Below are 19,524 nucleotides of genomic sequence, written 5' to 3'. Positions count from 1 at the left end.
GCAGGGTGAGGTCGGTTTTAATCGCAGGTTATTACAGACTGCCACCTCTGAAGCTGTTAAACAAAACAGAGACCAAAAAAAAAACGATTAAAAAATGTAAAAAAACATTCAATAAAATAAGTATATCTAAAAACCTGACCCATTGGTTTCATCCTCACACACACAAAACGCTCACAGCCGTGCAGGAAGATGTAGTGTCTTTAGTCTTTGGGAAACTGCCATCACTAAACTGAGTATTTCATGATGTCTAAGAAAGGGGAAAGTAAAACATAAGATTCAGGGGTTATGACAGGGTCAGGCCTAATTCGTAGCTTAACAGACATTTTTGTATCTATTTTTCTGCAATTGACCTGACTCGGTTTGCTCTCTGGTTGTGTCTTTACGGAGGTAGTCATAACTGGAGGACAGCGCTGTCACGTAGTCCAGACACAGGCTTGTTTTACTGCTCATCGGCCTCTGCCAGCTTCTCCGCACACACTGGCGGTGGCTGCTGCAATGCAGAGTGTCAAGACATAAGAGATATAAAGTCACAGTAACTGGCTGCTCGTCATCGTAAATATCAGGAGGGAAATGTCGCTGTTGACTCATAAGCAGTATCAGAGGACCCACGATGTCACAAAGGCCAAAAATTATAAACAGCTCATAAAACGGTGTGTGTGTTTTTTTTTTTCACTGGTCTGACAAATGCTTTATTACGACCGGAAGTGTTTAAGTAAATATAACGCCTGCCCTCTAGCTGCTTAGATTAGGATCTGTTTAACGTTCTTCTCTTTCCTTTTAAAAAGCAACACATATCTGTTAGGGCCATCTGCGTTTCCAGGTCAACCCCACTTTTAAACCTGATTCTTTTTTCGACTTTGCCGCTCGCCCCAGTACATGGAACGTTAATTTATCGTAATCCTTTGAAGAGGGGACCTGGAGGAAGCTCGCCCAGTCAGTGTGTTCCCTTTTGCCGTTTCAAGTCCAAATGATGTGTGGCATGTTTGACATAGGGAATGAAAGGAACAACGCAGGCTGTCAGCTAGGAGAGAGCCAGGGTACAAGGCCACGGCAATCAGGAAAACTTGGTCCGGCACTAGGCATGACCTCAATAAAATACCTCCAGTCCTACTTTTAAAAGCATTAGTCCAGGGCAAATTAAAAAGTAGAGTGCAATTAAAAGAAATCACTGTGTAAATGTTAGCATGTGGAAGTTTTTCTTTTCCCCCCTTCCTCCTAGCTGAACAAAGAATGCCCCAGAGGCAGAGCTGCGCAGCTGCTGAATATTACTACACCCATGTGTTTTAAATAAGACCCCATTATAATCAAAATCATAAAAAAGGTAATGTGGCTCTCTTAAACGTTTAAATTTAAGTTAACCAATGTAGAGTTCAAGCCTTTGTGAGCATTTTTGTAGTTCCTAATTGAATCTTTGGAAGGAACAGATTGAGCAGCCATCAAAGGAGCCATCATTATTTGTAACAAATACAATGCTCTATTGAAAGTACTTAAAGGAAAAGTACATGTGATTACCAGTTCTATTTCTGTAAACATTTTGTGTTTGTCCTTATGACCAGACGATGCATCCAGGGAAATGCCTCTGTTATGCAAGACCGAGAGAAAGAGTTTACAGAGCATGTTGACTGATACAATCAGCTGCAGCACACTGAAAATGTGTGTGATGTTATTAGGTTATTTCCAAAAAACTCAAAACTACATGGACTATGCAGCTGCACACTGGTAACATCAGAATTATGGGATGTCCTAGTGGTCTAGCGGTCTTGTAATGGATTCCTGGGTTCAATACACTAAGAGATAACTGTATTACCAGTTGTATGAATTTATATTTTAACAGATTAAAACAGATAAAAAAATGTATAATTAAGATGTAGTGTCTTTAGTCTTTGGGAAACTGCCATCATTAAACAGAGTATTTTATGGCAGCTAAGAAAGGGGAAAGTAAAACTTAAGATTCAGGGGTTATGACAGGGTCAGACCTTAACAGAAATTCACAGTTGTATTTTTGTTTATTACATTTAAAATTACACAATCTGTGCTCCATCATCTTTTATCCACTTATATTTATATAAGCGACTTTGAGTTCTTGAAAGGCGCTATATAAATCCAATTTATTATTATTATTATCCGCCACAGAGGTTGGTTTTCGGGGATTAAAGGACACGGTGTCGCTTTTTTGACTTGCCGCTTTTTTCGACTTTTGTGACCCTTTATACAATGTTTTTGTTGCTTTTTTCGACCTCTCTGAGGCCTTTCCGATGTTTTTGTTGCTTTTTTCGGCGTTTGTCGCTTTTTTTGACGTTTCTTTTTTTCCAAATGTTCCGTATTTCAAATTGTAGCTACACATAGTTTCCATTTTTTTAATTACGGGGCAGAGTCCAGGTAATGAGCTGCCAGAACTTTTTCTGTTTATTTACAGATTTATTTCTTAGAGTTAGCAATGGCTTTCAGCTTCACTGTGTCTGGGACGGCTGCTCTCGTGCATCCTCGCTCATAGCTCCTCGGAGATCCCTCGGAGATCCAAGCTCCTCGGAGATCCCTCCTCGTCTTTGGGACGGCCTTCACAAAGGAGGGCCAGAACGACTTCTGGTTCAGGCTAGGAGCAAGGCGATATCAAATGAGAGACTTGGGAAGCAGCCGTTGTTGCCTAAACTTAACTAGTTCCATTTCACAACGTTTACTACATGTTTAAACCTGCACTTGTGAAGTTAAATAGAACGGTCGCATGATTACGGTCACATGATTAATCCGCCACCGTGAAGCTGTAAATAGAATGGTCGTATGTGTCGTTTTGAGTCCATTGGAGTTTATCCAGAGCAACTTCCAAATTACTCTAGTAGACTCGGATACAACCGTCCTGTAGAACAAAACCCCCAAAAGAATAGACAAAAAAATATATACACTTCATTAAAACAGCTGACTTACTTAGACAACCTGCAGTAGTCAGAGGAGCTCATTCAAAGTGGATTTGAAGTGAATTAATTTTCAGAGAAACCATAGGACCAATTTGCGGATACATTCGGTGGGGCCTACTGGTCTGCAGAAGTCTGCTGTATGCTCAACCCTTTAGTTAGAAGTCACTGAGGGTGTCGCCTCACACCAGGACAGATGAGTTTCCATGGGAGGAACAAAGATGTCTGGCCAAATCCACTTTTCCCCCTTATTAAAATGGATATTTCCGAGCTGTCAGAGGGTGAAGTCTGGGTTTTCAGAGAGTCTCGCTGACTTCTCGCTGACAGAGGGCTTCCTTTCCCCATAGGTTCAATATCTCCTGTGGCTCTCCCTCCCACCGTGCGGTATAGCGGGTTCCCATTGGGTCCCGAGCCAGTACAGCTCTGGCAAGCTGTTCACTTTTCACTTAGCGGCACACACTAATTTACTGAGACTCTACACTGTTTCAGGTCCGCGGTGCATTTCCCACGTTCCAGCTGAGAAAATATATCATTAGTCCCTCATCGTGTAATGCTTGCCACGTTACGTTATAAAAGCTGGGTGTAAAGCGACATGGATAAAACAGGAGCGATTTCCAGTGTGCCTCATTTTGACTGCCTGCTTGGAATAAGTGGTGGGTGTTAAGAATTTAAAAAGGGGACAAGACGCGGTGTTGAAAAGGCCATTTTGCTTACTAAATACTCCTGGGTGGCTGGAAAACTAAGCATTTCCATTGCAAATGCCTCCAATAACGTATTACAGCCATACGAGTGTAAGCCTTTACGAGCCTGCCTTGAAAGTTAAATGGATTAATTAACTTTCCAGGCAAATTAAGATTCCATGCTAATTGTAGTCTAGGTATGTTTAATGAGATCGAAACAGAAGATGGGTACTGCACAAATAAGTCCCCCCACATATGGTTACGCTCTGCTGTAACGCTCGATAAAAGAATAAAAAGAAGTTTGTTTACCGCTCAGAGGCAAAGACTCCACAGTTAGGCCGACATCCACAGAACTGTCGCAGAGTCCAACCTTTGTGTTGCTCTGTCATTACGCGCCGAGTGTGAGCGAAGACCCTTTTTTTGGCACGAGACCACAGCTTTCTGGGTTCTTCGCTTCACAAACATTTTTACAGGCGTGACAGGCTGCGACCGAGCGGGCCGCAACAGACAGCTCTGTCACCTCAAAACAACCGCCCCGCAGGGCCACACGGGACGGCTAAATATATCGCCTCCCAGGAACTGTTGAGTCTGACCGGCTATCTTGTGGCTTAATTAACTAACACAGGACACAGGCGCAGCAAATTAGAGGCCAGTGGAAGCTCTTTGACTGGATGCTTTGCAGGCTTACCACATGGCGACCACAGTGCAAATGGCCTCTTATATCACTCATTGATGCCATATTGTACACCCAGTCACCCCACTTCATAGGGCTGGGATGACGTGCTTTAGTCCCGATTCGATTCTTTCACGATACGTGGCTGCCGATTCAATTTGCACTGCGATTTTCATTTCCTTCTTTAACAAAACCAAAAGTTGAAAAATACACTTCTAGAGACAATATATCATGGGACATTTCTATGAACTGATAGTTTTTCTAAGAAGAATGCACATCACGTATCATCAGTCAGTCAGTCAGTCAGTCTGACATTTATTTCATTTGTAAAGAAACTGCTTTCGCTCAGTTTTGCTGGAAACGGATATGATGTAGCGCAGCCGTATTAACAAAAAATATTTAGGTAAATCAATAGTAAAAAAAACATTTTTTTTAAAAACTATCGATTCGAAGAATCAATTAAAAGAAAGATAGTCGCAAAAGAAAATGTACCACTTTACATCATTACTCTGTGTTTAGCATTTTACCCAGTGCTCCTACCCGTCCACATTACTTAGAAACCATCTTCTACACCTCCATCCCTCTGTTTCCTTAATCACAAGTGCACAAGCCATTCATGTGGCAGCAATTTGGGCCGGGCCGACACCCAGTGGTGAATGTGCCTGACCCCCTTTCTGCCCCCTTTATCCCCCTGCCACACCCCTCAGGAAAGCCACATCTATGGCAGGAGCCTTCAGGGCCCTTACTGTCGGCCCCAGCCCATTAAAGTCAGGGTTGTGTGTGTTGGCATCTACGAATCAGAAGTATTACAGGTTACAAAATGTTGTTCTGGGCATGTAAGCGACTTCAGCAATGAGCATGGCATAAACACAGTTTCAGAAGCACTATAATCCTATTTAAATACCATTACTGTGCAGTTCCTATAAAAGTCTCTCGCAAGGATCACTGGCGTTTTAATGAAAGTCATAAGCATCCATGTTACCTAGTTAAAACCAGTGTGCCTTTGCAGTGGTATCTGCTATTATTTATATATTTTATCAGGAGTAGTGGAAAAGGATAAAAAGAGCTTACATTAAAGCAAAAATCCATGAATGCATTTATTACATCCTCATATTAGGAAATAGAGTAGCAGTTTCACTTTTTTTTGCATCCACAGTAGCAGAACACAGGTTTTGTTGGTGCAGGGGCTCCTGTTAAATTGTTTCATTGCCACAGAAAAGCAGTGCCCTTTGACTCCGTGCAGAAGACATCATCCGCTTACAAGCTCTCACAATAAAACCCACGCGCGCTGTAATAAGCCCCGCTTTGTTTCGAATACATCCAAGTGAAAACATTTATTGGACTAATTACAATGGTCTCCCATTGGATTTTCTTCCTGTCTTACACATGCTTTGGCAAAGTTCCCAGTATTGTGTCAGAACGTCTCACCAGCCAAGGCTGTGGTTCTAACTGCCATGCATGGAGAGGCGAGGAGAGGAAGGAAGGGAAGGAAACAAGGAATAGTGGATTAACACTGTGGCGGTCGTGTGCTTTCGATGGTCAGAGGCCATACTTGTCATCTTATTTTCAAACAGAAACGCAGATGGAGTTTCTGTCACGGCCTTGTTTTGAGGGAAGATGTAAAGATCGAGGTGCAAAGGAGCATGGGGGATGCTTTATGGGTTTGGTAGCGATTAGTCTGTCGTAAATAAGTCGAGTTAATTCCTAATAGGAACAGCAAATGCATAGGAACGGGGGGGTGAGAACTGGTCAGAGATGATGTTGAGACAGGGACAGACGGGGTCAGTGCAGATAGGTATAGTAACCCTCTGAGGTCATACCTCTTATGTCATATTCAGTATTTCCAGATCAATACAGTGCAGAGACTTATATAGCCTACAAATCTATATCTCTTTTTAACAATATATTTATTGTTTTGCACATAGAAAATATACAGTCACAGGGACAGTAACGTTATGAACATCCCCCTCCCCCCACCCTCAACAGCGTAAACATTCAAGGAAGAAGAAAGAAAAAAAAAAAATGAAAATATATAAAACAAAATCAATGGTGGTCCTATTTATTTTATAAGAGGCATGCCAGCTTCCACAAGCGCCGCCATTCAAATTGAATCATTCATTTCAGTCTGGTCACTTTCCAGGAACTGCATAAAAGTGTCCCATATCTCTGTGAACTTATTTAGTTTCATAAGTTAAACTAACATAAGTTAATTTCTCATTTCTCATAACCACATTCCAGGTGTAGGGCCGTCCATACTTTTCCACCTCAATGCCATCACTCTCCTAGCCTGCAGCAAGGACAGATCTCTCTACATTCTTAGATATTGAAAACAAATACAGTTTTTGCAGTGATGAACCGCACGTTTATTTTACATTCAATTACTTTTTGGACACAAATTATGCATTATATATTATGTAAAACCAATCATTACATCAAAATTGAATGTAAATATGTTTTTTTTTTATTTTGAACGTGAGAAATGTAACACTGAATTCATCGGTAACTTACTGGTTTTATCTGGCAAATTGTTACTTACATAAAATACACATTTTTATGTGTATTCAAGGAATATATTAAGTCTCAAACTCAAACTTAGACACAAAAAAACTGTCAAAGTGTACGGTGAACTTTTAAAAATTATGTATTTTGTTTTGTCCCTTATTGTTATTTTATATAATTGTTTATTCATCCCCTTCTACATAGATTCTTTGTTAACACTATTTTTGTGGTCATATTATTGTTTCTCTGGATCAGTATTTTGATTAGGTTACGTGTCTGAAATGTATATTTGAATGTTTTTTCAATAAAGTTGTGAAAAAAACACTGCAGACTTACTTTTTTTTTGTTTAGAAGCAGAACAACGTGCCGTTTCAACGAGGTCTTCCATGCGATTGTAGGCCATCCAGAAGCTTCTTAATACATCATGGAATTGCAGTGTCTTTGCACAATAAATCCATAATTATGAATCCATAAATCAAGTTACGTAATGTTCGATATTTCAGCATCATTTCAAGATAGCTTTGTTCTGATTGTTTACCACGATAGCTAGAATCTGGCCCTTTCCAGGGAGGTCTCCCACTAGGCCTTCCAGAAGCTTTCTAATCCAGTCTGAAACTGCAGTGTCTTTTCTGAGACTTTGAACAATAATTCAGGAACCATAAATCCACTGTTTACTGGCTCCAGCCATCTTGACTCCCGGAATGTTGTCAGGTGAGTGTGTCGACCAACCAGAGGCTGTCTTCCTGATCTGAATATCTTCTTTTTTGGTGTTTTCAATCACAATGTTGGAGATGCTGCCCCCTTCCTTACGGTGTTACTTTGACGCTACGTATATTAAATGTGGAACGAACACTAAATGTGGAGCGAACGGGCCAAAATAACGATATAACAGCATAAATGCAATCAATAATGCATCGATTCTCAGAGCCGAGCTGCAGGTTATTCAGGCAGCCCTGGATGTGTCGATGAGTGCGATTTGGATGTATCATAGCAGACATGAAGTGCATTGGAGATGGCACAACTAACTTTTTGGATAAAGCACATGGACTTTTCAATCTAAAGAGTAGTTTTTTTGTAAGTTACAGTAAACAGTGCTTAGTTTAATGCCCTCTGATTGCTAAGACGTGGGAGAACAATTTTCAAAATCCAAAAGCCTTACACATTATTGATCTCTGCGTGAGTTCAACCCATTTCTGTGAGATTCAATTCCAGTTTAGTCTTTTGTATTTATAGTCATTTACCAATGTATACATTCATGTGACATCCCAACAGCATACATGTCTTGATAGCCCAGGTTGTCCTGGAAAAAAAGGTCTATAACATGAATGTGCAAAACAGGGTTGAGATTATATAAGCATTATTACAAGGAAACCAGGCGAACCAAAGATTGGTTAAAAATGGCTTAGACCTCTGAGTGTTAAACACGACTGCAACGTTTTGTAAAGGTAAAAATACGATACAATGACGTTTTTCCCCTTCTTCAGCCATTGGCCTTTGTTCACAGCAGACATTTTGACTCGGTGTTACTCCTGACATTAAAGACGGCTCAGTTCTGTCCAAGTGTCCCAGTAAGTCGTGACAGAGTGACAGTGAGCCAGCGTGCACAAAACCAGGACCCTGAAACTGAAGCAGCTAAATGGAATTCTGCCATCATAATTAATGTTATTATGTATCCACCTGTGCTTTACCTACTGTGACTAAATGGCTTCTGTGAAAAAGCTCCATTTCTAATTAAAACACCGACAGAATTTCATATAGTGACATTCAACTTTATTGTGACAATCCACAGCAGTATCAGATATTTAGCAAAACCAGTGGACGATGCAGTCACATCACTGAGTACATGCACATTAACTACAGCATGATGAAGTTTAGAAACATCTGAATTGTACAGTAGTTGTTGGAGCAGGAATCCTCAGAATCTGCAGCACAATCCGCAGACACCGGGGGTGCAGCAGCCGCAGCAAAAGCGACACTTAAAGCCACGCTTGTGTCTGTTGTTATACGGCATCTGTGTGAAAGACAAAAGACATGAGCAATGTGTTCATCTCCAGCATCATCACTCACTCTATTCTCTCTCCTTCTATAGAGAGCATCAGGGCACTTTGTAGGGAAAACACACATTCACTTCCATTTAAATTAGCTCAACGTCCATTCAGTTAGCTGAACGTACCTTCCACGAGTCCACTGATGTCTCCTCATGTTCAGCAGCCAGATTCTCAATGCCCATTGGCTCCTCCAGCTCTTGCACCTGTTGAGGAGTTGTGCACATTTACAGAAGGAACCAAATTTTAGCATTTTGACAAAACATTTAAAGCTGATAAGTGAATGAAATGAGTTTAAGTCAGGCTCTTACTTCAGTGGCTGGGACAGCAGAGCTCTGCTGAATACAAATAAAGGTGAGCACGACGGCCACTGCAACTGCAACACTGAATGTCTTCATCTTAGGACGGTTCAAACTGTTCAATCAAGTAGACTTCTTCAGACCTTTAGGTGTCTCCGTCAGCTCTTTGAGTGATTTCCCCTGTGTGATGGCTGAGTGTGTAAAACATGCTGATATTTATACTCACTCAGGCCACTGTTGCTCCATCACTGGCAGCACTGACATGGCTCCAGGAATGGGCTTGCATCACTCCCTGGATGATGCTGGGAATGGTTGGAGGAAAGTCCAGAGGAATGGGATGTTCCTTAGTTTTGATTGTAGGATTCTAATGTTAAAAGGAGACTGTACACCATTCAAATGAAAAATAACATCCATTTAAAACAACACTGATGCACGACGATGCACATCTTACACCTAAGATAGGCTTAGATATGTACACAGGGTTTGGCTTATTAAAGCTGAGGTAATGTAAGACATTTTAAATAAACTCAAATACAGAATGTTTTAGTTACGAGAAACATGTAAAAATGAAAATAGCATTACAAAAGTTTACAATCCAGCTTAACATTTGGTCAGAAATTCAACAGCCTGCTGGTAATACTGTCAGAAAATGACTATTGAAATATAAGAAAGGAAGAGTTTATTTCTTAAAATGATTAAAACATAATATATATATATATATATAAACATAGCATTTAGCTAGAAAACATGACTGATGGATACATTTTGATAGAATACTGTACCTACATATAGGCAAGGTTGTAAACTCAAGGGCTCTGTGCATCACTGTCTCTTTTTCCTTTTTTTTCCCCTTTACTTTTTATAATTTTCTAAAATGTATTTATAGTTTAGTTTTTGTCTATGGTCGCACTATGTCTTCCTTTCATTCTATTTTGTTGTATGTGTACTGCTTCATTTTTCTGATATGCATGTGTGCTTAAATTTTCTGAAAAACCAATAAACTGTTAATCATAAAAAAATAAAAATTAATAAAATCCATTAAAAAAAAAATAATAAGCACACACACCAATTTTCCCTGGATGGAAATTCCCTGGATTGGACAAAGAAAACATGGTTAAATAAAATGTTAACATCATGTGGGACATCTTTTAGACTTCTTTTTTTTAGAGAAAAAAAAAAAAAAATAAATTAAAAAAAATTTTTTTAAAAAATTTGATAAAAGCTTCATTAGAACAAGTACACAACCAGGCCACTGAGAAGTTTTATTGTAATAATTGGTTGTATTATTAAAAGATAAGGTGATGAGTCCTCTTAAGATGAAAACAGATGTGGATCCATTCATGGTTTTATTTGTTGACACTGATGTTGTGGTCACATGACCATCACACAGGCCAGCAGGGGTTTTCCAGGGTAAATGAGAGGGAGTAAAGTCAGGGAAATTGATTTTTGCACAAGATACTGGGCGTTTCCCAATATGTGTTCTTCTATTGACTTGTGTGCTTGTGTCCCTGTGAAACGTCATCTCGTGTTGCCAAAGTACTGTCCCAATACACAAGTTCCCATTTCGCCAAGAACAGTTAAAATTCCCGGATGTATTCTTGACACGCCCATTTACCGAGGATACATCGGTTGGTAACTTGTATGAACTTCGCAGCACCTGTATCCCAACATTCATTTCGGCATTCAATGAATTCATCGGTAACTTTCTGGTTTTATCTGGCAAATTGTTACTTACATAAAATACACATTTTTATGTGTATTCAAGGAATATATTAAGTCTCAAACTCAAACTTAGACACTAAAAAACTGTCAAAGTGTACGGTGAACTTTTAAAAATTATGTATTTTGTTTTGTCCCTTATTGTTATTTTATATAATTGTTTATTCATCCCCTTCTACATAGATTCTTTGTTAACACTATTTTTGTGGTCATATTATTGTTTCACTGGATCAGTATTTTGATTAGGTTACGTGTCTGAAATGTATATTTGAATGTTTTTTCAATAAAGTTGTGAAAAAAACACTGCAGACTTACTTTTTTTTTGTTTAGAAGCAGAACAACGTGCCGTTTCAACGAGGTCTTCCATGCGATTGTAGGCCATCCAGAAGCTTCTTAATACATCATGGAATTGCAGTGTCTTTGCACAATAAATCCATAATTATGAATCCATAAATCAAGTTACGTAATGTTCGATATTTCAGCATCATTTCAAGATAGCTTTGCTCTGATTGTTTACCACGATAGCTAGAATCTGGCCCTTTCCAGGGAGGTCTCCCACTAGGCCTTCCAGAAGCTTTCTAATCCAGTCTGAAACTGCAGTGTCTTTTCTGAGACTTTGCACAATAATTCAGGAACCATAAATCCACTGTTTACAGGCTCCAGCCATCTTGACTCCCGGAATGTTGTCAGGTGAGTGTGTCGACCAACCAGAGGCTGTCTTCCTGATCTGAATATCTTCTTTTTTGGTGTTTTCAATCACAATGTTGGAGATGCTGCCCCCTTCCTTACGGTGTTACTTTGACGCTACGTATATTAAATGTGGAACGAACACTAAATGTGGAACGAACGGACCAAAATAACGATATAACAGCATAAATGCAATCAATAATGCATCGATTCTCAGAGCCGAGCCGCAGGTTATTCAGGCAGCCCTGGATGTGTCGATGAGTGCGATTTGGATGTATCATAGCAGACATGAAGTGCATTGGAGATGGCACAACTAACTTTTTGGATAAAGCACATGGACTTTTCAATCTAAAGAGTGTTATATTTGTGTAAGTTACAGACAGTGCTTAGTTTAATGCCCTCTGATTGCTAAGACGTGGGAGAACAATTTTCAAAATCCAAAAGCCTTACACATTATTGATCTCTGCGTGAGTTCAACCCATTTCTGTGAGATTCAATTCCAGTTTAGTCTTTTGTATTTATAGTCATTTACCAATGTATACATTCATGTGACATCCCAACAGCATACATGTCTTGATAGCCCAGGTTGTCCTGGAAAAAAAGGTCTATAACATGAATGTGCAAAACAGGGTTGAGGTTATATAAGCATTATTACAAGGAAACCAGGCGAACCAAAGATTGGTTAAAAATGGCTTAGACCTCTGAGTGTTAAACACGACTGCAACGTCTTGTAAAGGTAAAAATACGATACAATGACGTTTTTCCCCTTCTTCAGCCATTGGCCTTTGTTCACAGCAGACATTTTGACTCGGTGTTACTCCTGACATTAAAGACGGCTCGGTTCTGTCCAAGTGTCCCAGTAAGTCGTGACAGAGTGACAGTGAGCCAGCGTACACAAAACCAGGACCCTGAAACTGAAGCAGCTAAATGGAATTCTGCCATCATAATTAATGTTATTATGTATCCACCTGTGCTTTACCTACTGTGACTAAATGGCTTCTGTGAAAAAGCTCCATTTCTAATTAAAACACCGACAGAATTTCATATAGTGACATTCAACTTTATTGTGACAATCCACAGCAGTATCAGATATTTAGCAAAACCAGTGGACGATGCAGTCACATCACTGAGTACATGCACATTAACTACAGCATGATGAAGTTTAGAAACATCTGAATTGTACAGTAGTTGTTGGAGCAGGAATCCTCAGAATCTGAATCCACACCGAGACACCGGGGTGCAGCAGCCGCAGCAAAAGCGACACTTAAAGCCACGCTTGTGTCTGTTGTTATACGGCATCTGTGTGAAAGACAAAAGACATGAGCAATGTGTTCATCTCCAGCATCATCACTCACTCTGTCTATTCTCTCTCCTTCTATAGAGAGCATCAGGGCACTTTGTAGGGAAAACACACATTCACTTCCATTTAAATTAGCTCAACGTCCATTCAGTTAGCTGAACGTACCTTCCACGAGTCCACTGATGTCTCCTCATGTTCAGCAGCCAGATTCTCAATGCCCATTGGCTCCTCCAGCTCTTGCACCTGTTGAGGAGTTGTGCACATTTACAGAAGGAACCAAATTTTAGCATTTTGACAAAACATTTAAAGCTGATAAGTGAATGAAATGAGTTTAAGTCAGGCTCTTACTTCAGTGGCTGGGACAGCAGAGCTCTGCTGAATACAAATAAAGGTGAGCACGACGGCCACTGCAACTGCAACACTGAATGTCTTCATCTTAGGACGGTTCAAACTGTTCAATCAAGTAGACTTCTTCAGACCTTTAGGTGTCTCCGTCAGCTCTTTGAGTGATTTCCCCTGTGTGATGGCTGAGTGTGTAAAACATGCTGATATTTATACTCACTCAGGCCACTGTTGCTCCATCACTGGCAGCACTGACATGGCTCCAGGAATGGGCTTGCATCACTCCCTGGATGATGCTGGGAATGGTTGGAGGAAAGTCCAGAGGAATGGGATGTTCCTTAGTTTTGATTGTAGGATTCTAATGTTAAAAGGAGACTGTACACCATTCAAATGAAAAATAACATCCATTTAAAACAACACTGATGCCGACGATGCACATCTTACACCTAAGATAGGCTTAGATATGTACACAGGGTTTGGCTTATTAAAGCTGAGGTAATGTAAGACATTTTAAATAAACTCAAATACAGAATGTTTTAGTTACGAGAAACATGTAAAAATGAAAATAGCATTACAAAAGTTTACAATCCAGCTTAACATTTGGTCAGAAATTCAACAGCCTGCTGGTAATACTGTCAGAAAATGACTATTGAAATATAAGGGAAGAGTTTATTTCTTAAAATGATATTAACATAATATATATATTATATATTTATATAGCATTTAGCTAGCATGGCTGCCATGAATAACTGTGTATAGGTTACTTGACATATTGGCAAGGTAGTACAACTTGAAGATGGGCGCTGTGCAGGCGTCAAGTATCACTTTCGTACTCTTTTGCCCTTTAATTCGTTCTAGCTAATTTTTTTTTTTTTTTTTTTTTTCTAAAATGTATTTATAGTTTAGTTTTTGTCTATGGTCGCACTATGTCTTCCTTTCATTCTATTTTGTTGTATGTGTACTGCTTCATTTTTCTGATATGCATGTGTGCTTAAATTTTCTGAAAAACCAATAAACTGTTAATCATAAAAAAATAAAAATAAAATCCATTTAAAAAAAATGAATAAGCACACACACCAATTGTCCCTGGATGGAAATTACAAAGAAAGAACAAAGAAAACATGGTTAAATAAAATGTTAACATCATGTGGGACATCTTTTAGACTTCTTTCATCTTCAAGTGGAAGTAAGCTTAAATTGTTCAACTTCAGTTTCTTTAACGGATTTGATAAAAGCTTCATTAGAACAAGTACACAACCAGGCCACTGCGAAGTTCTATTGTAATAATTGGTTGTATTATTAAAAGATAAGGTGATGAGTCCTCTTAAGATGAAAACAGATGTGGATCCATTCATGGTTTTATTTGTTGACACTGATGTTGTGGTCACATGACCATCACACAGGCCAGCAGGGGTTTTCCAGGGTAAATGAGAGGGAGTAAAGTCAGGGAAATTGATTTTTGCACAAGATACTGGGCGTTTCCCAATATGTGTTCTTCTATTGACTTGTGTGCTTGTGTCCCTGTGAAATGTCATCTCGTGTTGCCAAAGTACTGTCCCAATACACAAGTTCCCATTTCGCCAAGAACAGTTAAAATTCCCGGATGTATTCTTGACACGCCCATTTACCGAGGATACATCGGTTGGTAACTTGTATGAACTTCGCAGCACCTGTATCCCAACATTCATTTCGGCATTCAATGAATTCATCGGTAACTTTCTGGTTTTATCTGGCAAATTGTTACTTACATAAAATACACATTTTTATGTGTATTCAAGGAATATATTAAGTCTCAAACTCAAACTTAGACACTAAAAAACTGTTAGAAATTATACGGTGAACTTTTAAAAATTATGTATTTTGCGAAAATCTTTGCCGAATTGACAATTTGCTCCAAAGTTTTCGGAGCTCCATAAATTGATGCGGCCGCCAGCTTACGCCTGCCGGGGCCACTAGCTCGGCGCTCGGACAGTCACACTCGGAGACCCCGCTGTAGGACCCCAGAGGTCTTTTATACCCATTTCTTTTCGGGAGACTTGTTTAAATTATGCCATAATAATGATAATTCCACATAATACTAATAGGAACACATAGGACACACCAGTGCATATGCCTATTTTTTATTTAAACTGACTTAAACTTATACACTAATAACAGGGATCGCGTTCCACTCTTTTGAATAAGTAAGGGGTGTTTGAGCTAAACCATAAACAATAAAATTAAAGCTCAATTAGTTTTATTTTTCAATATTATTGCAATAGTTGTAGAATTATGAGGTTTTCTTGTCCGGAGATTGTTTTAATACAAAGTGGTTATATTGTTGTGGTTTTTATTTCTAGCTGGTATTTTGGAGCCTTGCAGGTAGCCTCTGTGCTGGGAGTGTTGAGCAATAACAGGAAGAAGGCATCGTCTCAAACTGTTAACAGCGTTTTCTGTGCTTGTGAACTTGCGAGTTAATTCTTCCAAGAACAACCAGCAAGAACGTTCTCCCCAAGAACACAAGTCCGTACTTTGCATTCTTGGTATTGAGAAACGCCCTCTGTGTTTTGAAAGACTGAAGAGAATACAAATGGCCTCTGTTTTTATTAGTGCTACCAACGGGGGTCAACTTGGGTTTGATAAGATATGAATGAAGATAAGGAAATCAAAATGTGCTCATCATGATTGGACGTAACAAACCAGATCAAACGGTAGTTTCAGGAAATGCTGAAGGTGATGCTTCCCTTTCTATATTGTAGCACATGTGGCTGCCAGCGTGGCTTGCCCTCGGCACAAACCACAGCCAAGACAGACGATTCACAAGTAGGATTTATTTTATTGCTGCTGACTCATATCTAACATAAATTCACACTTTGAACGTACGTGTCACACAATTGTGTGAGGTCCTTTGTTACCAGTAAAACAAGGCATTTCCACTGTTTTCCCATCCACCTCAAACAAGCACATCATCAGGCAATTAACCATTGTGTTGTGTCTCTCTCACACACACACACACACACACACACGCACACACACACGCACACACACACACGCACACACACACGCACGCAACGCACACACACGCACACACACACACACACACACACACACACGCACGCACACACGCCAACCTTGCATTTGACGCATTTTTCAGTTTGTTTTTGCTTTTTCCAACGTTTTAAATAGTTACATTTTTCTTCTACACATTTTCAGCGCTTAATTCTACGTCCCATATTTTCTGATATAAAAAACAAAAATTTAAAACGGGTCAACATGACCTGAAGTCAACACAATTGTTAACCAAAACACGTTGGGAACAAAATGAAAAGCTGCCTGAAGTCACTTTCTGACCATACGTCTCTGGTTTCCCAGCTTCTCTCGCGCACAGTCCAGTCGCTCAGAGTTTTTAACAATAACATCTCACAGAGCAGCTTCCTCCTGTGTGTGGCCTGTGGCCTTCATCTGAAGGTCCAGCACAGCACTGCTTATAAAGGGGGGGTGTAATTAGAAAACAAGCTCCAGCTGAGTCAGTGAACACACCTGGCAGGCTCTGCTCCTCTGCAGCTGATTGCAGACCACGCTCACCTGCACACATATTCAAAAATAGGTATTAAGAAAGAAATGCTAATCATCTGTATATTGCAGCAGATGCGGAGCCCTTCACGGAACTGTTTGTTGACACTGACGTGATCATTTAAATCATTTACTATGGTCAAAAGTTTATTTATACTTTTTTTTGGGGTGGGGGCATTTCTGCCTTTATTGGACAGGAAAGCTGAGATATGAAAGGGGAGAGAGAGGGGGGAAGACATGCAGGAAAATCATCACAGGTTGGACTCAAACCCTGGACCTTGCGTCGAGGAATAAACCTCTGTATATATATGTGCCCACTCTGCCAACTGAGCTAACCGGCCACAGGTCAGGAGGCTTTTCAGTAAATGGGACAGAGTAACTGTACACAAAGAAAGGGCTTTTGGTTATTGCACAAGATATTTGGACGGACTGAAGTTCCTAGAAATTAAAATGACCCCTGACTGTATCAGTGTTAACTACACACTGATTACTTTATTTGTTTTTTGAATGTGTTTTTACAATGACAATCTTAAAAAGAAAAATAATAATGCAAAAATAATAAGTTGGGTGTTTTCATGTCAGAGTGTTTAAAATCTATTATATATGACATTGATCTATGAACAATCGGTAACAACCAAGACATCAGGATAACTATTGCAATAAGGTTCAATAAGGAAAAAAAAAAAAAAAAGCTTTTACAAAATCAACTTTCATTATATATGCCATCTTCAAGTTCAAGTTCAATACTTTATTACCATGTCAACACAGTTGATTGGCAATTTTCTTGGTGCCAATCAGGTTAAAGGCAATACATACACAGGAACATACAGTACATAAAAGACAATCACATAGACAATCATTCAAACCAGTAAAAAACTGTGAAGACCTTGTGCTATTGCAACTTCCCATGAAGTGTCTTGTGCAGTCTATAGAGTGCATTTAGTACAGGTTTACTCTGCAAGGTGCCTGAGCATTAAAGAGCCTAATAGTGGCGGGGTAAGTACTGTTACAAAAAGCGGGATGTTTTGCCTATGAGACTTTGAACTCTCTTTCCAGAGGGCAGTAGTTGGATGAGGGACCTGGCAGGGTGGGAGGGGTCATCAAGCACTTTCTGCACTTTGCTGAAGGACATCCTTTCATGACCCTAGGAAATGTATATACATTTTAAATAAATCTCCTATAATTCACATTTGTGCACACACACACACACACACACACAGTATATTTTTCTTCCATACTATTTATTTTAAAACATGTGCAGCAACATCTTCATGTATGGAACTGTGTGTTCTTTCTGTAAAAAATAAAGGTTCATGGTAGATGTCATATTGTCACACTGGGCCCTGACTTTTACCTTACCCTCCCGTTCCCATTCCTCTGGACTTTCCTCCAACCATTCCCAGCATCATCCAGGGAGTGATGCAAGCCCATTCCTGGAGCCATGTCAGTGCTGCCAGTGATGGAGCAACAGTGGCCTGAGTGCGTATAAATATCAGCATGTTTTACACACTCAGCCATCACACAGGGGAAATCACTCAAAGAGCTGACGGAGACACCTAAAGGTCTGAAGAAGTCTACTTGATTGAACAGTTTGAACCGTCCTAAGATGAAGACATTCAGTGTTGCAGTTGCAGTGGCCGTCGTGCTCACCTTTATTTGTATTCAGCAGAGCTCTGCTGTCCCAGCCACTGAAGTAAGAGCCTGACTTAAACTCATTTCATTCACTTATCAGCTTTAAATGTTTTGTCAAAATGCTCAAATTTGGTTCCTTCTGTAAATGTGCACAACTCCTCAACAGGTGCAAGAGCTGGAGGAGCCAATGGGCATTGAGAATCTGGCTGCTGAACATGAGGAGACATCAGTGGACTCGTGGAAGGTACGTTCAGCTAACTGAATGGACGTTGAGCTAATTTAAATGGAAGTGAATGTGTGTTTTCCCTACAAAGTGCCCTGATGCTCTCTATAGAAGGAGAGAGAATAGACAGAGTGAGTGATGATGCTGGAGATGAACACATTGCTCATGTCTTTTGTCTTTCACACAGATGCCGTATAACAACAGACACAAGCGTGGCTTTAAGTGTCGCGTTTGCTGCGGCTGCTGCACCCCCGGTGTCTGCGGATTGTGCTGCAGATTCTGAGGATTCCTGCTCCAACAACTACTGTACAATTCAGATGTTTCTAAACTTCATCATGCTGTAGTTAATGTGCATGTACTCAGTGATGTGACTGCATCGTCCACTGGTTTTGCTAAATATCTGATACTGCTGTGGATTGTCACAATAAAGTTGAATGTCACTATTTGAAATTCTGTCGGTGTTTTAATTAGAAATGGAGCTTTTTCACAGAAGCCATTTAGTCACAGTAGGTAAAGCACAGGTGGATACATAATAACATTAATTATGATGGCAGAATTCCATTTAGCTGCTTCAGTTTCAGGGTCCTGGTTTTGTGCACGCTGGCTCACTGTCACTCTGTCACGACTTACTGGGACACTTGGACAGAACCGAGCCGTCTTTAATGTCAGGAGTAACACCGAGTCAAAATGTCTGCTGTGAACAAAGGCCAATGGCTGAAGTAGGGGAAAAACGTCATTGTATTATATTTTTACCTTCACAAAATGAACACACCTGGCAGGCTCTGCTCTCGTTAGCCATGCCCACATCTGTCTCCTCTGCAGCTGATTGCAGACCACGCTCACCTGCACACATATTAAAAAAATAGGTATTTAAAGAAGAAACATCATCTAATCATCTGTATATTGCAGCAGATGTGGAGCCCTTCACGGAACTGTTTGTTGACACCAGAGACAGTATATAAAG

General features: G+C 40.0%; 2 protein-coding genes and 1 long non-coding RNA gene across 3 annotated transcripts; 1 reads left to right on the top strand and 2 right to left on the bottom strand.

Annotated features, from left to right (window-relative positions):
* Positions 1-7,104: 7,104 nt before the first annotated feature.
* LOC120562885 lies at positions 7,105-7,685 on the bottom strand. Its single transcript, XR_005639862.1, has 2 exons — positions 7,300-7,685; positions 7,105-7,200 (listed from the first exon to the last, which is right to left on the bottom strand). It is a non-coding gene; the product is annotated as an uncharacterized LOC120562885 (long non-coding RNA).
* Positions 7,686-8,509: 824 nt separating this feature from the next.
* On the bottom strand, positions 8,510-13,350 carry LOC120561920. The gene is made up of 6 exons (XM_039805262.1): positions 13,160-13,350; positions 12,977-13,054; positions 12,727-12,810; positions 9,118-9,228; positions 8,935-9,012; positions 8,510-8,772 (listed from the first exon to the last, which is right to left on the bottom strand). The coding sequence occupies exons 1-6, from the start codon at positions 13,244-13,246 to the stop codon at positions 8,677-8,679; spliced, it is 534 nt and encodes a 177-aa protein (XP_039661196.1). The 5' UTR covers positions 13,247-13,350; the 3' UTR covers positions 8,510-8,676.
* A 4,857-nt stretch (positions 13,351-18,207) lies between these two features.
* Positions 18,208-19,010, top strand: LOC120563133 (hepcidin-like). The gene is made up of 3 exons (XM_039807256.1): positions 18,208-18,398; positions 18,504-18,581; positions 18,748-19,010. Exons 1-3 carry the CDS (start codon positions 18,312-18,314, stop codon positions 18,841-18,843), a joined length of 261 nt encoding a protein of 86 aa, XP_039663190.1. The 5' UTR covers positions 18,208-18,311; the 3' UTR covers positions 18,844-19,010.
* The last annotated feature ends 514 nt before the right edge of the window (positions 19,011-19,524 follow it).

The sequence above is a fragment of the Perca fluviatilis genome, chromosome 7 (genome assembly GCF_010015445.1).
Source record: "Perca fluviatilis chromosome 7, GENO_Pfluv_1.0, whole genome shotgun sequence".
NCBI classification, from domain to species: Eukaryota; Metazoa; Chordata; class Actinopteri; order Perciformes; family Percidae; genus Perca; species Perca fluviatilis.
The sequence above is the reverse complement of the archived record's forward strand: the minus strand, read 5'-3'. Positions and strand labels throughout refer to the sequence as shown.